Source organism: Pongo pygmaeus, chromosome 3, assembly GCF_028885625.2.
Source record: "Pongo pygmaeus isolate AG05252 chromosome 3, NHGRI_mPonPyg2-v2.0_pri, whole genome shotgun sequence".
In the NCBI taxonomy this organism is placed as follows: domain Eukaryota; kingdom Metazoa; phylum Chordata; class Mammalia; order Primates; family Hominidae; genus Pongo; species Pongo pygmaeus.
In genome coordinates this window covers 105,883,037-105,899,875 of record NC_072376.2, presented here as the reverse complement: position 1 = coordinate 105,899,875, position 16,839 = coordinate 105,883,037, and the positions used below count along the sequence as shown (strand labels likewise).

The window sequence follows — 16,839 nt, the reverse complement described above, 5'->3', positions numbered from 1 at the left end:
CAAGACATTGCTGTGGGAGCCACCAGAGCTCGCTGTCAGCTCTCTTCCCAACTCCTTGCTCTGAGGGCTTGCCCAGTGGAGTCTCTTGACAAGTTTACTTTCCCAACCCCTAACCTTGCCTCCAGGTTCAAGAGGCTCAAACGCTGAGACCTCAGAAAAGCTTGAACTTTGAGGTAGCGATGAAAATTCTGAAAGTCTCTAAGTAGCAAACACTTGGACAATGTCCTTAGCAAAAAATTTAAGGACAGTGACATTTCAGAACGATCACTGGAGGCATTTGTTTAGTTATATATTAAAATATAGAGTCTATTTAAAACTAGCCTGGAATCAAACACAATTTATATGAGATAATATAATTGACATATAAACTTCTAGATATTTTTGAAAATCATAACTCAGGGTGCTTTTGTTTTTGGTGCTAGGTGTTTTATGTGCATTTTTCCTCTAGGAAGTACCAGCTTCACTGGCAGAAGAGTTCCTATGGTCCTCATTAGCAGGTTTTCAAATTGAGGTAACAGTAACTGGGCCTAAAACTCATTATTCTGCAGTTTACATTTGTTTGTCTCCCTTAGAGTCTTCCAATCTCCCACAAAAATCTGAAGTTTGATGACAATGAATAATTAGACTTTTATGATCACTCATGCTTTTTTTCTTTACTGAGTTTACACATCATAGTTTTACTGCAGAGATAATGTATGTAGAAGCACTGTTCATTTTGCTACCTGCTTTCACATAGTTTCATCCAGTTAATATAGTAGTAACCCTTTGTGATTGGTTTTATTATTCCTCTTTTACAGATGGAAAAATTGAAGTTCAGAACAGCTTATTGGTTTCCCTAAATTCAAAGATCAATTAAGCAGAAAAACCGGTACGATACTAAAAGTCATACCTTTTGACTGCAAGTTCAGTGCTTTTTGCAGTGTATGCCAAAACTTCTTAGTATAGGTGTATTAAATAGAGGAGACTTGGTGAAATAAAGGCAACAAAATTGTCTGAAGTACTTTGAATGAAAAATGAATTATATATTATTTATTCCTTTGTTAAAAGGTATACTAAGAGGAAATTAAGTACATTGCCTTACTTCACACTGATGTATATAAATAACTAAATCTAACCTAAATACTTTTTTTTGTATTTGTACAAATTAAGACTCTGGTGCCTATATATCAGTTACAATCTCCCTCAAAAAAAAAAAAAAAAAGAAAAGAAATTCCCAAAACTGAGACTAATAATGGATATTTTTTAAGAAAAAGAAATTACTCAAAATGATAACTCAGTAGGTGGCTGTCTGCTGCAGCCAGGCAAACAATCCTTCGTTTGGTGAGTTGCTTAGAAAAACCTACCATTCTCTCAATAGATATTTTGGATATTGCTTTGTGGTAATGGTTCAAGATAAGCTATCTCTGTGTATTTCCTATCTCTGTGTGTGTCCTTCTATGATTGAGGCAACAGTTTTAATTTAGACAGTAATTTTTCTCGTTGCTATTACTGTCCTATGTTTTCTAATTGGTATATTTCCTACTGTCTTTTCTTTTGGAGGTATTCTTTAAAATAGTTATTCTCTTTATGTGGCTTCTTGCCCAGTGATTTTTAATTTAACTTTCCAGGAATATCCGTTAACTTAATTTGTAAAAATACCATACATTATTTAATCTAAAATGTTTCCTATTGTAAGATGTGCAACTATTTTACACATCACTAATAAAGACAAACATGATGCTAATTACAATTGCAAATAGAAGTTGAAGGATGCATCCTAATTTTAGAGATATTAAAATATGAAAAACTATGTTTTTTAATTTATAAAATACAGAAAAATCACTATCACAGTCTTTACTATAGACTTCCAGTTATATATTTATATATGAATTCAATTTATATATTGAATTATTTTAATGGTAATTCTAGGCAAAAGAATGCTGTATTGTGTATTTAATGGAGAACAACTGCACTGCAGTTTTTCAAGACTATTTTGAGAGCTTTAGAAGATATCTTGCAAGAATCAAACTCCCTGGATGGGTGCGGTGGCTCATACCTGTAATCCCAACACTTTGGGAGGATTACTTGAGGCCAGGAGTTCAAGACCAGCTTGGGCAACATAGCGAGCCCCTGTCTCTACGAAAAATAAATTAGTCAGGCATGGTGGCATGCACCTGTAGTCCCAGCTACTCAGGAGGCTAAGGTGGGAGGATTTCTTGAGCCTAGGAGTTTGAAGCTTCAGTGAGCCACGATCATGCCACTGTACTCCAGCCTGGGTGATGGAGTGAGAGCCTGTCTCAATAAAAACAAACAACAAAAAAACTCTCTAAAGTCAGGATCTTTGACTGTTTTGTGTGAATTCATGAGTGAACATATGTTTATTAGGGATGTCACATGTCTTTTTTAAGGCCAATCAAAGCAGGTAAGTAAGAATTACTAATCAGTGAGCTCCTCCCAAATGCCAACTTATGGTTCTCAGATATCTTATACTTCTTACAGCATAGCTTCTCACTCCTTTCTTTTCATTTGTAACCAATTCCTTTCCATTTTATTATCATATATATTATGATTATGTTTATAACTCAGTAATGTTTCCAATAGTGTTTTTGTGAATTACCATGAAAACAATTGAATGACTTAATTGGTCATTTATTGCTATTTACATTGTATAACTCAGGAAGTTAAAAGCGGGAAAATCTTCATAATTCCTTTGTAGTAATACACTTGGACCACTTGGTAAGAAGTAAAGATCAGTGGGTAAATTATGGAAACAAAGAGATTAGAAGAGACACCAAGTAGTAGAGACTGCTTTTATTATCATTCTTTCTTTTCCTCCATTTCTAAGACATATTTCTGTGGCTTTGGTGATGGTTGAATACAAAGAAATTATATATGAAGCAATTTAGGAAAATTCTCCTAAGTTATAAATCCAACATATGCAATCCTCACATCTCAATAATTATACCAATTTCATTTATACCTAACATGAGTCCATTCTGATTCAGAAGGCAGATTATCAGAGTGGCTAAGGACATGGTTTGTGGAACCAGGATCTCTGATCTTGAAATTTATGTCTGGCTCCTGCTAGCTATATGGAGACAGAAATTTAGTTAACTCTTATGTACCCTATTTTTATCCTTATAATGTAATTAGTACCACTCATATGAAATTTTATAAGGATTAAATAAGTTAATATATATAACCTTCTTATAATAGGTCCTATCAAATGGTAGATGCTGGTGTTGGTTTTTCCCTACTTTTCTTCTGGATTCACTGAGGGCTTCACTGCCTTGCTCTGTGTCCTGAAAGACTAACTTTCATGGTCTTCCTTACTTAGGTTCCCATAACCTCTGACTTCTGGTTGGATTTGCATTTGGAGACCATGAAAAGAGATAGACAAGAGGAGTGAGATCAGGGTATCACTTATTCCCAGTTCCTCATAGCCTGATTTTGGTATTGGCAGTGATTCTCTTTCTTTTTCTGCACTGTAGCTCACTGCTACTATGAGCGATGGTCTCTCTCCCATGGCTCTATTGCTTTGTCTAGTAATACTGCTTCCTCCCATGCCTTATCAGTCTTCATGTAAGTCAATGCTTTCTGTGCATCTAGGTCCTGGTGATTCAACACTCCTTGTTGATTCCTTTAATGCTATTTACATCTTCGTCAATAATATCTCTATTTAACTCTTCAATGAAACGTTTGAGAGCACCACTTATTTGCCCATGGGATCACAAACAGTAGAGTGCTGAATTGTGTAGTTTAAAATAAATATGAGGTTATTTCTTTCAAGTCAATAAAATATCAACAGTCATAAGAATGGGAATTTCAAAACTTTGGTAAGAAAAATCAATTTTATTAACCTGGTGTAATTGATAATATAAAATTTCCTAAGAAAAGAGGGAGTGGGTAGAGCTGAGACTAGATTTCAGTTTCAATAGAAGAAAAGAGGAAATACCTTCTTCCAATGTACACATTGGTCCTTTCCCTTTTCTCTTCTGGAAAGTGTTGGACGTAAATACTTGGAATATAAGAGGGTGGGAGGTTGCGTTTAGGTGACAACATCAAGTTGAGTATAGATCAAATCTTAGTTTCAGGGTTTAGTGAGGTAAAGCCTCAAGATTTGGGAGTTTCTGGGTGGGGTGAGGGGAGAGTGGTTCTCAGTGTTGAGTAGAAGAAGCTTGCAAGGCCATATAACTAAGAGCTAGACCTGAAAAAGCACTTGTAGAAAATAAATAAGAAGGGAATGACTGGTTTCCATTCTCACAGTAGTTACAGAAAGACACAGGAAACATGCAAAATTATTAAATACAATGATTGTATATTGTAGTAATGTAATAAGTGTAACAACCTGTTACTCAACTGGCACCCAACTGATAAGTCCATCATAGAAGACTTGAAAAAAAAAAAAACACACCGCTTCCATGTCTCCGGTCACAAAACCATATTCAATATCTGTGCAAGGCTAAGCTTGCAGGAAATAGAGATTATTAAGAGTCATGAAGGTGAACCTGGGGTATGCAGGCATTAACACTGTGTGAAGTGCTACTATTTCATGAACAAAATAGCAATTGTTTTATTCAGCCTGGAAATGAATTTAACCTAATTGTACCTACAAGCCTTCCCAATAAAACTCACTTTTACCTTATTCAGACGTAAGCATTTTCAACTCTCAAGTCAAACAAAATTCTATGGACACCTCAATTCTCACACTTATCACAGTAGGACTGGAGACAGTATAATGTATCACTAACAGGGAAGGGGTTAACATCTAGAATCTGACTTCCTGAATTTGAATCCTAACTCTGCTACTTACTCTCTGTAAAACCACAAGGCTCAGGTAATACTTACCAGAGCAGTTACCACACGTAGAACCACTCCTTGCATGTTATTCTTCAATTTCTTGTAGCTTCATGTATTTATGAACATTATACAGACAGTAAGTAGCAGAGTTAGGATTCAAATTCAGGAAGTCTGATTCTAGACCTTAACCCCTTCCCTTAATGATTATATATATATATAAAAAAAATATATATATATGTATGTATTTCAACTTCTGGATGTCTCAGTTTCCTCTTGAGGTCAGAATATTACCTATTTCCTTCTTGAGGTCAGAATATTACCTATTTCTTGGGAATATTGTGAGGACAAAATAAGACAATACATGCAAAAGACTTAGTAGATTAGCTTGCACATAGTAAGTATAGTTAGCACTCCATATCCACAGGTTCTGCATCTGCAGACTCAACTCCATAGATTCAACAAACCGAGGCTCAAAAACATTAGGAAAAAAACCCAATAAAAATAACAAAAATAAACATATAATTTGGTAGAGCCACTACTTAATAGCATTTACACTGTATTAGGTATTAAGAGTAATCTAAAATGTTTTAAAGCATGTGAGAGGAGGTACATAGGTTATATGCAAATACTATATCATTTTATATCAGAAACTTGAGCATTTGCAGATTTTGGTGTGGGGGTATCCTGGAACCAATGCCTCACAGACACCAAAGGTCAACGATATTTAATCAATCTGAGCTGTTTTTCTCTATGTGCATCAACCTAACAAGATTCTATGACTACTTTGAGGACAAGGTCTGTATATTATTTCCCTTATATCCATTACTGAGTCTATCATATAGTAACTACGAAACAAATATTTGCTTAAAAGTGATTGAGGTTAATTGGACTTAAATATTTGTTGTCTTTTCTCAAAGGAAAACAAAGCACATATACCGTCTTTCATTGCAATCATCACTGGAGTTTTCATGCTAATCACTGGAGGAAAGACTATTAATAATTTACTGTACTTTAAATGTCTTTTTTTAATATTAGTACATCAATGTAAATGCATATCTACACCCTTAGGTACATACAGAAGCAAATTCACATTTAAGTTTTGAAATACTTATAATTATTTACCAAAAGCAATTAAGACCTCTTAAAAATAACTAGGAGTAATTTATGGGCCACAAAAAAAGAAGAATAGGTTACTCACTTGAATATCCTTTCATAGAAAATATTCACAAATCCACTTTTCTGACAATAAAATTACATTGCATATATTTAATTTGTAGTAAACAATGTACAAAGGGCAGCAACTGGTGTTATAAAATTTGATGAACATCCAATTAGTATCAACGTATCAAAAAGTCTTCCTCTCCTGTTTACTAATTCTGCAATTTACCTAGCCCATAGGAAAATCTTTTTCAAAATTAAAAACAAGTAGACTTTTCTGAAGAAAAATAAAGTAGTAACTATGGACTATTATGTTTTGAAACAGGCTATAAACTAGGACATGATTAAACACATTGGAATAGCAAAGGAGAATGTATGCCTTCGTGGTTTATGGCTATTTAGACAGAGCCCATTTGAGTATTTTACTGTTTAAGAATGTTTATATTAACATCTTATTGTATATATCTATTAGGAAATAAAACTATAATGTATAGAATTATAAGTTATCATTTATTGATTTTTAATAAGTAAATTAAATTGTAACAGATCTTTCCCAGGTATACAGTAGACTCTCCTTATCCATGGTTTCTCTTTCACCAGTTTTGGTTACTCCTCAATCAGCCATGGCCCAAAAAATATTAAATGAAAACTTCCAGAAATAAACAATTTGTAAGTTTTGAATTTAACATTGTTCTAAGTAGCATGATAAAATCGTGCACCATCCCACTGACATGCCCTGGATGTGAATCATCCCTTTGTCCAGCATATCCACACTCTATAACCTACAAGCCCTACACAATGTGATTGTGTTGAAAGAAAACATAAAACTATCCACAGTTTCAGGCATCCACTGGGGGTCTTGGAATGCATTCCCCACAGATAAGGGGAAACTACTGTAATCCTATTCAACATTCACAGAATCACTAGATGATGAGTTCTATCAAGACAGAATTATATCTGTCATTTTATTTGTCAATGTCCTCAGTAATCAGCACTGAGCCTGGAATACAGTCGACAATAGATGCCTATTAAACAACAGCTTCCCTTTGAAGTAGGTTCTTACGAGAAAAAGATTCTCAGTTTGTTAATATTTCACTATTACAGAATGTACATTTTACGAAATCTACCATTGTTTAGCATGGTCAGGGTTATGTTCATTTATAGTTTCAATGTTCACTATATGTTCACTATCTATGTTCACTATAGTTTTAATGAAAGAAGGCCTGAGACACACCTTTACTTTATCATGTGTAGAAAACTGTAGGATGGAAATTGAGCCTAAAATTTCTAAGAAAATTCTTAACACATGCACTGTAATTAAAAGTCTGCAAAACTGTAATCCTGATCCACGTAAATTGAAGGCTGTGAAATATGACCATTAAAAAATCTTAGAAAGCGTATTTAGAATTTGTTAAAAGCTCTTTTAAGATTATGTCATCAGTTAATAAAAGAAAGAAATATAGGATAAAGTAACCTCTAAAAGTCAAAACCACAAGGCTCAGATAATACTTACCAGAACAGTTACCACACGTAGAACCACTCCACGCATGTTATTCTCCAATTTCTTGTCAGTCAGTGACCCATTCAGACCTGTGACAGGATTCCAGCACCCAAGCTGAAAGATAAGACAACTTTGGTCATTTTTCTGCCTGAAGAACAGTCCCATCACCTCTGTATAGTCCTTATGGAGAACTATGTGATAGCTCTTAGAATAATTGGCATGGAAAGAGTACTGCACAGGTTTTCTTTTTAAATAGGAAATGAAGTTATTAGAAATGCCATTTCTTGCTTTTAAATATCATCATATGGCACATGACAGTACCCAATGTGCTTTAGGAGGCTCATTGAGGATATTTCACTTAATGAGGAGTTATGTATACACCAATCACTCAGTCCCAGTAATGCACTAATTGGAAAAATAATAGCACATATAACTCTACCATAATGTCTCTTTTAATATATCAATTCCTGTAAGTTAGATTCTCTAATAGTTTCAATGGTTTTAATTTGATCTGATATGGCTTTTACTGGGAAAAAAGGCACTATTTTTAACATGGTTAAAAGGGCAACTGCTTTTATTTGAAAAAAATCATGTGTATGTCTTTGTTTTCAAAGTATTCATAGCACATAAAACAATGTAACTTGCCTTTTTGGCAGTGTTATCAATTTGCTTGGAATATTTTGGCAGCAGCCTTTCCCTTAAAGTCTTGCAATGACTCACTGCTCTTTACTCACCCAAATGGTAGTTTAATTTTATGTTGTTATATAGGTCTTATCTCTTGGAATATACAAATCTGAGGCTACCAGTTTTTAAATTACTGTCTATATATCTGAATAGGATAAAAATTGATGAGTCTCAATCAAAAATATGGAGAAAAGAAAGAGATGATTTGACTTGAATTAGCATATAACTGTTCACGGAACAAGGCTACAGAGAGAGAGAATGTTGTAATGCACATCTTGAGAAGAAATTTCCTATTATTCATCCTGAAACCAGCTCCATGAGCCTTCACATTTGGGAACATATTCTGCATGTGCACACTTAAAAGTGTAACAGATCTTTCATCATATTCAGAGACTGTTTTGATTAACTGAATGGTCATAGGGGCAAATGGTTATTTGTGCTGTTTCCTCCTGATGATTGTGATTTATTTCTTTTTATTGCGGTTTGTCTGTAGCTTCCAAAGTCATCTACATACTGGCTGGCAAGTCTCCCCCACAAATAAACAATTTAGGTGCTTCCTATTAAAACCCAAGTTTCCCTTTAAGCTCCCCAAAAGGTGTTTAATTAAGAAAACTAAAATATACATAATATATCTTAAGAGAAGGGAATGTCACAGTATAAACAGCAGAGCCAGCTTTTTCCTTATTAAAATAATTTGGAAAATGCTGCTAATTGTTAGTTTCAACTGTAAAAGCACATTAAATTCATACGATGATATGTCATTCTTAGTTACATAAAAAGCCTAATTAGAACTTAGATCCAATTAGCAAATCCAAATGTGTTGAAAGTCTAATTATCAAAGACACTGCGGTCCTCTTGCCAAATTTAAAACTTTATGAAATTTCTTTTGAGCTTTTCTCTTCTGAGGTCAACAAAAGTCTATCTTCAATTACATTCCCTGATGTGTGCTTTTTCTAATTACTTCCTCAAGAGGATTTTACTTTCCTAGACCAAATAATATTGGTGGAAAAAGTGATCTATAACATTAAGTGAAGAGCTATTCCAATGTGCTATCTCCACATATTACAACCATATAACTTAATTTTAAGCTTAACAAATAGCTTTTAAGATATAATCTTGTTCATGGTAAATATATCTAAGCTGCCAAAGCACACACAAGAATTTCTTTTCTGTCAACCTTCGATTCGTCTCTTAAGTTTGGTGAACCTATTGTCAGTTTGTGTAAACAAATGACATCTATTAGCACCAACTTGACTGTACCATTTTGGTGTATTGAGTAGTCAAAAATATCAGCAACTGGATTAACAGTGAAACCTGAGCCATTTGTTTCAGCAATGCTATGGACAAACATTTATAAATATATAATTTCCAGCTTCCTCAGAATGATGTTCTCTTTTAAACATAACTGAACATGGTCAATGGTTTTATAATTGAAAGCATTCTAGTATTTGGAGGTTCCAAATAACAACAGCAAAAAAGCATTTGAAGTAGGTAGAATAGGTAAATATATCTCATCTTCTAACCTAGGCAATGACTTAAACATTATTTATACCATGTATAATATTTCTTTTCATTTTAAAAATGTTTAATATTTGGATAGACTCTCTCATATGTATTACAAGACAATAATTTCTCTCCTCTGCTTGACAAAGACTTTTCACCTTTCTGTGTTCTTTTTTTTTTCTGCCTGACTCATATGTCCTTTGATAACAGCATTTGTACAGTTGTTCTTCTTCTTAATAACAGCAGTCTAGATTTTAGGATTGGTAAGTTCCATTTATTTAGCTTAGTTCTTCCTTCAAATGTACAAACAAACTTCAATGTTTCCTAAATATTAGCTGTGGATGTCAAGAGCTAGGATGCTCAAAGACTGAATTTGGAAGTAAAGAATGTTTAGGATAAAGATTATCTGGAAAATTAAAAATAAAGTACATTCTCTTATCACATATCATAATGGGGTATAACTAAGAAATTATTAAGGAAATAAAATAATACTTATTTCCTATATTGATTACATTTTTGAACACTGTTTAATACTTTCTATGTGTCAGCCATGGTACTGAGCTTTTTATACATGTAAGCTTCACAATGACCACATGAGAAGGTGCTCTTACCATTATTATTTAATAGACAAGAAAACTAATGACTTCATTAAGATCACATATTTGCTAAGAGGTGAAATTAGTATTTAATTCACTTCTTTTTAAAGTCCAGATACAGCATTTTTCATTGAAGTGTTGTTTTATAACTTATGAATCTTTTTCATAAATGTGATCTATTTAAGGTAGGTAGGGAAGATATTTCTATTTCATAGTCAACAACACTGAGACTCAGAATTATTAAGTGTTTGGTTTTATACTCCTGGGCTCAAGGGATTCTCCCACCTCAGCCTCCCAAAATGCTGGGATTAGAGGTTTAAGCCACAGCACCCAGCCTGGATTTCTCATTTTAACATTCTTTAATTTCTGTTCATATCCACTTATCTCCCTGAGGTTCAGTTCAAGTTTTTTGGTTGATTATAATAACTTTTTAAAATAATAAGCAATAAAGATGAGTTAGATTCATATAGATTCAAATTGAATTTGTATCTGCAACTGGTAATGTTTCTTGTTGCATAGCAAGAATGACAGGCATAGTGTTTGATAAAAACTAGAAGAACTTCACTTAGGTTCAAGTGTGAGGCTTATCTAACAAGTCCTCTGGTTTCAATGTCTGAATTCTCATTAATTTGACTTCTCTGGTTATGTGGAGATGGTTGTTTTTGTCTGCTGTGTCTTTGATTTCGTTTCTGTTTTTTTTTTTTTTTAACAATGAGTCCAAGACTAGTAAAGAGAACACACACACAAAATCTCATACCGTCTGTTCAGCTGAGTTCTTCCTAAATAAAAAACAATAAAGGTGGCCCCTGCAGCACATGAGACTTACAGAAAGTCACACCACTGATGGCAAAACAAGATTCACTATCTTCAGTGGTCTGGCAGTCTGAAGAAAATTTGGAAGGGATAAAAAAAGTAAACCCAATTCAATTTCCTTTCAATTACAGTATATTGATTTTGTATAGCATTTTCCGGTTATTGATTTGCTATAGTATTTTCTGTCATTTTAAGACCTTAAAATGCCTAGTGCTTTAATTATTTCCTTCATTGGAGCTTTGGCAATAATAATCTTGTAACATTCTGTTAAAACCAATGTAATATCTTGTGTTCAACAAACTGGGTTGATGTATTTGCATAAGCACAGTAGCCTGCTCCTAACATTATGTGTACTAATGATCAAGTTTTAAACATTTACTCTTTCTTCCTCAATGTTTCCACTTCTTATTTGCCATGGGCTGTAAGGAATGACTTGCGACTCTTGAGTTTTACATCATTATTTTTCAGGCAGTGTTATAATGTCAAAAAGAGCTGAACTGCTCAATTTTAATTTTATGCTCAATAGTTTGTAGGCTTTAATAACAGGAGTCAGGAGAGCTCTTAATTGAACACCAAATGGAATTCTCTCCATTTATTAGCTTGTATTCATACAGAACAAATGAAGCCCGTCTGTACGACCAATGCTCCAGCTGCCGGACACAAAATATCCACTGCACTGAGGACCTATGCTACCAGCCACAATGTTTCGTTTGCTTGATTTCTCAGCTGACAAAAAGAGGGAATAAAAAGCCATAGGCAAAGCAGCTTACAGCCACTTAGAAATGTGCAGCATTTATTTGGTAGATATTCTGTAAGGGGATAGAAAGTGTAAAAAATACATACGGCAGGTTGACTCAGATACATGTTTTATAGAAGTAAATTGGAATGTTTTCCACTTTGACATGTGAATGAATGCAGTGTGCCAGTAATCTCTCCAATGATAATTTTCTTTATGATATTTCCACCTGCAAAATAGGTTCAATTTGTAAAATGTGCTCCCTAGAGGATGATTATATGCTCCTAAGATTCTATTACTACAGTTTGGTCATTACTATAAAGTAGTAGTTGTTCTTGAGATTATGTGGAATAGCTTTAGCACTTGAGCTTCCTTCAGGAGAAAATGTCTTTGAAAAGTCAGAAAAAAAAATCACATGGTTCAACCACTTTTATCTCCCTGTTTCACTACTGAAAACAGAACCTTCATACTATGTAACAAGAACTTGTTAACTGATTCCTACAAATGAAGAAAACATGAGAACCAGCATATATATATACACACACATATATACAAATATGTATACATATATCTATATGTAGATATATTTGAATAAATGTATACACATATACATATATATGTCTATATACACATATGTATAACCCACAGATGTTTTATGCAGTCATAATAATCACTCTATTATCAACTAGCATTTAACTGATTTAATGATATTCTATTTTTATAGGTTTTCCTTTCTTTTATAATTCTTCTGGCATAAAATTACCATTACACTACATTTAGAGGCAATATAGCATACCAGTTCAGATAAGAAGCTCTAGAAGAAAACTGATTGAGTTCAAGTACCTGCTCTAACACTTACTTGGTGTGTGCTGTTGGGTTTCAGTTTTCTCATCTCTCAAATGGGAATAGTAAAAGTGACTTCCTCATACAGTTTTTGGGACCACTAACTGATTTAAAATATGTTAAGTGTTTAGAAGTGTTCATGACACACTGAGACTAAAGAAGTGTTTGTTATTATTTTTCCTATATAATCAGAATTCTTTTGTGCCTTGCTTAGTCTCATTTTTCGGGTGACTTAGTAGTCTGAGTGATAAAACATGCCCTTAAAACTGTGGCTTTCAACTTTTGTTGACTATTAGAATATTTTGTTGACTATTAGAATGGAAAGCTTTAAAAAATTCTGATGCTCCATCCAAACCCCAGGACAATTAAGTCAGAATCCCCAGGAGTATAACCAAGGCATCAGTAGTTTAAAAGCCTTTCTAGGTGATTCCAATGTATAGCCAAGGTTGAAAACCACTGCCCTAAAACTTGCTTCAGGCTGGGTGCGGTGGCTCACGCCTGTAATCCCAACACTTCGGGAGGCCAAGGCGGGTAGATCACCTGAGGTCAGGAGTTCAAGACCAGCCTGGCCAACATGGTGAAACCCCACCTCTACTAAAAATACAAAAATCAGCCAGGTGTGGTGGCACATGCCTGTAATCCCAGCTACTTGGGAGGCTGAGGCGGGAGAATTGCTTGAACCTGGGAGACGGAGGTTGCCGTGAGCCAAGGGCGCCACTGCACTCCAGCCTAGGCAACAGAGCAAGACTGTCTCAAAAAAAGAAAAAAAAAAAAAACTTTCTTCAACACACAGGGAATGCAAACTCATAGAATGGCTACTTAACGTCTTTTAATAAAGTCATTAATTTGACTGGTTTCCTTTGTGAAAGCTAACTAGGGATATTGTCTCAAATAAACTATTTTTTTAATAATAAATATGATATGAACCTATAAACTATGTGCCAGAATGATGACTACCTTGTCCACAGTTGTACTCCTAGCTCTTATCATAGTATTGTTGTATTGGTACATGGCAGATTCGAATAAACAAATCCATGATTTAAAACTCCTGCTGTCCTCTTTATTCTTCTTTCTTTTTGGTTCTCCAGTTCAAGCTGAATGAAAAACCAAAATGTTTCCAACTAGATACCGTGTCCTAATATGATGTTGTATCCCTGAGAGTTCTCATGATTCTTCGGGGTCATTCCCCTCCCTCAAATTCTATTAGCTTTCCTTTTCTATCAGATCAGAATATTATTATTTTTTCCAATAATATTTTAGCATTTAATTATTACAACCTGATAAAAGTTGCTGGATTTTCTTCTCTTCTATTCCATTCTACCTTGAGACATTTTAAGATGTTCATTTTAAAATCACATTAAATTATCACTGTCTTTCCTATCTCCTCCATTAAATAATTAACCACTTAAGGTCATGGGTACCATCTGAATCATTTTTCTGTCTATTACAGTGCCTTTACCATGTTTTGTACCAGTAAAGAAATTTTTATGAAACTGACAAGGTTAATGTAAAGCATCTCTATTGCAATTTAGATCTTTACTCCTAAACAATAAAAATCTCAAGCTCAGCCATCTCCTTATATTTCACTATCACTTCACTGTCTCTGCTTAGATACCTCAAAGGGAGCTCAAATATCTCTAAGATTAAGCTCACTATCTATCCCTACCTATCTATCCCTACTATCAGCTCAGTCCCACTAGCCAAAAATCAAGCTGTCAGTCTCACCACCTCTCAGATCCAATCCTTTGCCCAACTCTGCCAATTTCACCTCTTTAAAAATATCTCCTGAATCTATTTAACTCGTTCCTTCCTACCATCCTAGCCAAAGCTAACTTCATAGCTTCTCTTTACAGTCTTTCATTGCAAACATAAATTCTGAGATTATAACATCTGCTTAAAGTCTTTCCATAGTCTTCCAGTATTCTCAAGGTAAAGGCCAAACTTTGGATGTGGCCTACCAGAATTTGCATGATTTGGTATTATTTATATTCATAGACTCATGTCATAACACATTCCCTCTTTTTCTTTGAATTCCAACCATATGAGTCTTCCTATGGTTTCTTGAGTAAGACATAACCCTCCTACCTTGAAAATTTAAACATTGTTTCTAAAGCACTGACTAAAGTATATCAGAACCACTAGGAGAGTTATAAAAAAAGATCCCAACACCAAAGCCACACCCCATGCCAATGAAATCAGAATCTGGGCATGAAATCTAGGCATCAGTATTGTGTAAAGTTATGAAGATGATTCCAAAGTAGAGCCAAATGTGAGAACCAATGGTTTTGAATATACAGTTTTCCTTGATTGGAACAAGCTTAAGACACCTACGATTCTTTAATGAATTAGTAAAGTCATTTTTCCTCATCCTTTAGATCTCAATATAAACACCTGTAGTTTGGGGTAAACTCTCCTTGATCTCCTGCCCCCACCCCAGGCTACCTCATATACTGTAATACAGAATCATGTTCCTCTCTTTAACAGTAATATTGTAGTTAAGTTTGTTTAATATATATTTTATATGATTAATATTTATTGCAGCAATTATCTATAAATTTCCATGTGTTCAAGAAAAAATACTGTTTTGTTTCCTCTCCCATTTATTAAATACATAATTCTTGGCACAAAAGTGAGACCTCAATTTTTATTGGATACTAAACAAATTTAGATGATTTTTAAACAAGAAACCTAATACACGTTACAGTGATTGTACATCATTTCTTTCTTTCTTTTTTTTTTTTTTTTTTGAGACAGAGTCTCACTCTGTTGCCCAGACTGGAGTGCAGTGGCATGATCTTGGCTCACTTCAGCCTCCGCCTCTCAGGTTCAAGTGATTCTCCTGCCTCAGCCTCCCGAATAGTTGGGATTACAGGCACACACCACCATACCTGGCTAATTTTTGTATTTTTAGTAGAGATGGGGTTTCACCATGTTGGCCAGGCTGGTCTCAAACTCCTGACCTCAGGTGATCCACCCACCTTGGCCTCCCAAAGTGCTGGGATTACAGGCATGAGCCACCGTGCCTGGCCTGTACATCATTTCTTATATGATGCTTTAAATAAATATCTCAATATATAGCCAACACCGTGTTACCAGCTATCAGCTGAGATTTTTCCCCCTTTTAAATTTAGATGGTGAATTTCCAATTATCTTTCTTCCTGAGAGCAGAAAGGTTAAACTCTGTATAGTAAAGATCAATGAATATTTTTCAAAAGCCTTCAGTATGAGGAATAATGATATTACCTAACCCTGGATAAAATAAAATAAGTTGTTTTATTGGAGCTATAATCTGAACAGTTATATACAAGCAATCATAGCAATAGTAATAATAAGAGTAATATCTAATCTACATTAGATATTTTTCATCTATACTATATCCCACTAGAAACAGAACCACCAACATACAAATGAAATATAAACTGTTGAATCTTTTGGGAGGATTTCTCCTAGAAATCCTCTCGAGGAATCCAGCTCCAAGTCAAAAACCTCTGTATGATTTTGCCCTGCCCTAGGCAATACAAAGGCTTTGCCTGGGAGGCCTTCACAGAGGAAAGCTTCCCTCCCCAAACTGACTTGCACAGACAATGTGCTGCAGTCTCTGACGGGCGTTGAAGTCAAGGACTTAGGACCCCTGGCCAGCCATGTTTTATATATATATTTGCATTCTTAGCCCAGGAGCCTCCATTCAGAGGCTTCTTTACTGGGGACTCTGAGATGAGGCTTTCCAGGAGCCTCTGCCAAGATGTGCTTGTTGGGAGGAGTGGGTACCCTGGAGGACACTTTTCTCCATTCTGACTTAGTACTTGGTACTTTCCCATTCCTAGATCTTCCCCTAGCCTCTTCTCCTGCCCTCAGGTCCATAAAACCATAGGAACTTTTTGTTTGGGGTTCCCTGAGCAGTAAGACAGTTATCCAAAACTGTACTAATGCATCTGACCCTTGCGTGGTGCCATTTGTAGGGAAAATGAAACACAGGTGAAGCCGGCACTTTCTTTCTGGACTCTTGATTATACTATCACAGTAAGTGGAATAAAAGCTTAATTGTTACTTTCATTTTGGCTTATTGTCTTAATTGAATACTCCCACATCTGGCAGCTCAGCCCTCCCCAGCTCAGCTCAATTCTTAACATCTCCTATTTAATAAATGTGGTTTATATTTACTGAAGACTTCTTATGAAGCAGGTATTGTGCCAATCATTAGATATTATTTATCTTTTTTTGCTATA

The 16,839-nt window shown here is 34.8% G+C and overlaps 1 protein-coding gene across 2 annotated transcripts in view; it reads right to left on the bottom strand.

Annotated features, from left to right (window-relative positions):
- GRID2 (glutamate ionotropic receptor delta type subunit 2) overlaps nt 1-16,839 on the bottom strand; it is a 1,522,941-nt gene that overhangs the window by 387,726 nt on the left and 1,118,376 nt on the right. For both annotated transcript variants that reach the window (XM_063663917.1, XM_063663916.1), the window contains exon 9: nt 7,451-7,552. In XM_063663917.1, the coding sequence (XP_063519987.1) occupies nt 7,451-7,552 (102 nt within the window). The remainder of the gene's footprint in view (nt 1-7,450; nt 7,553-16,839) is intronic.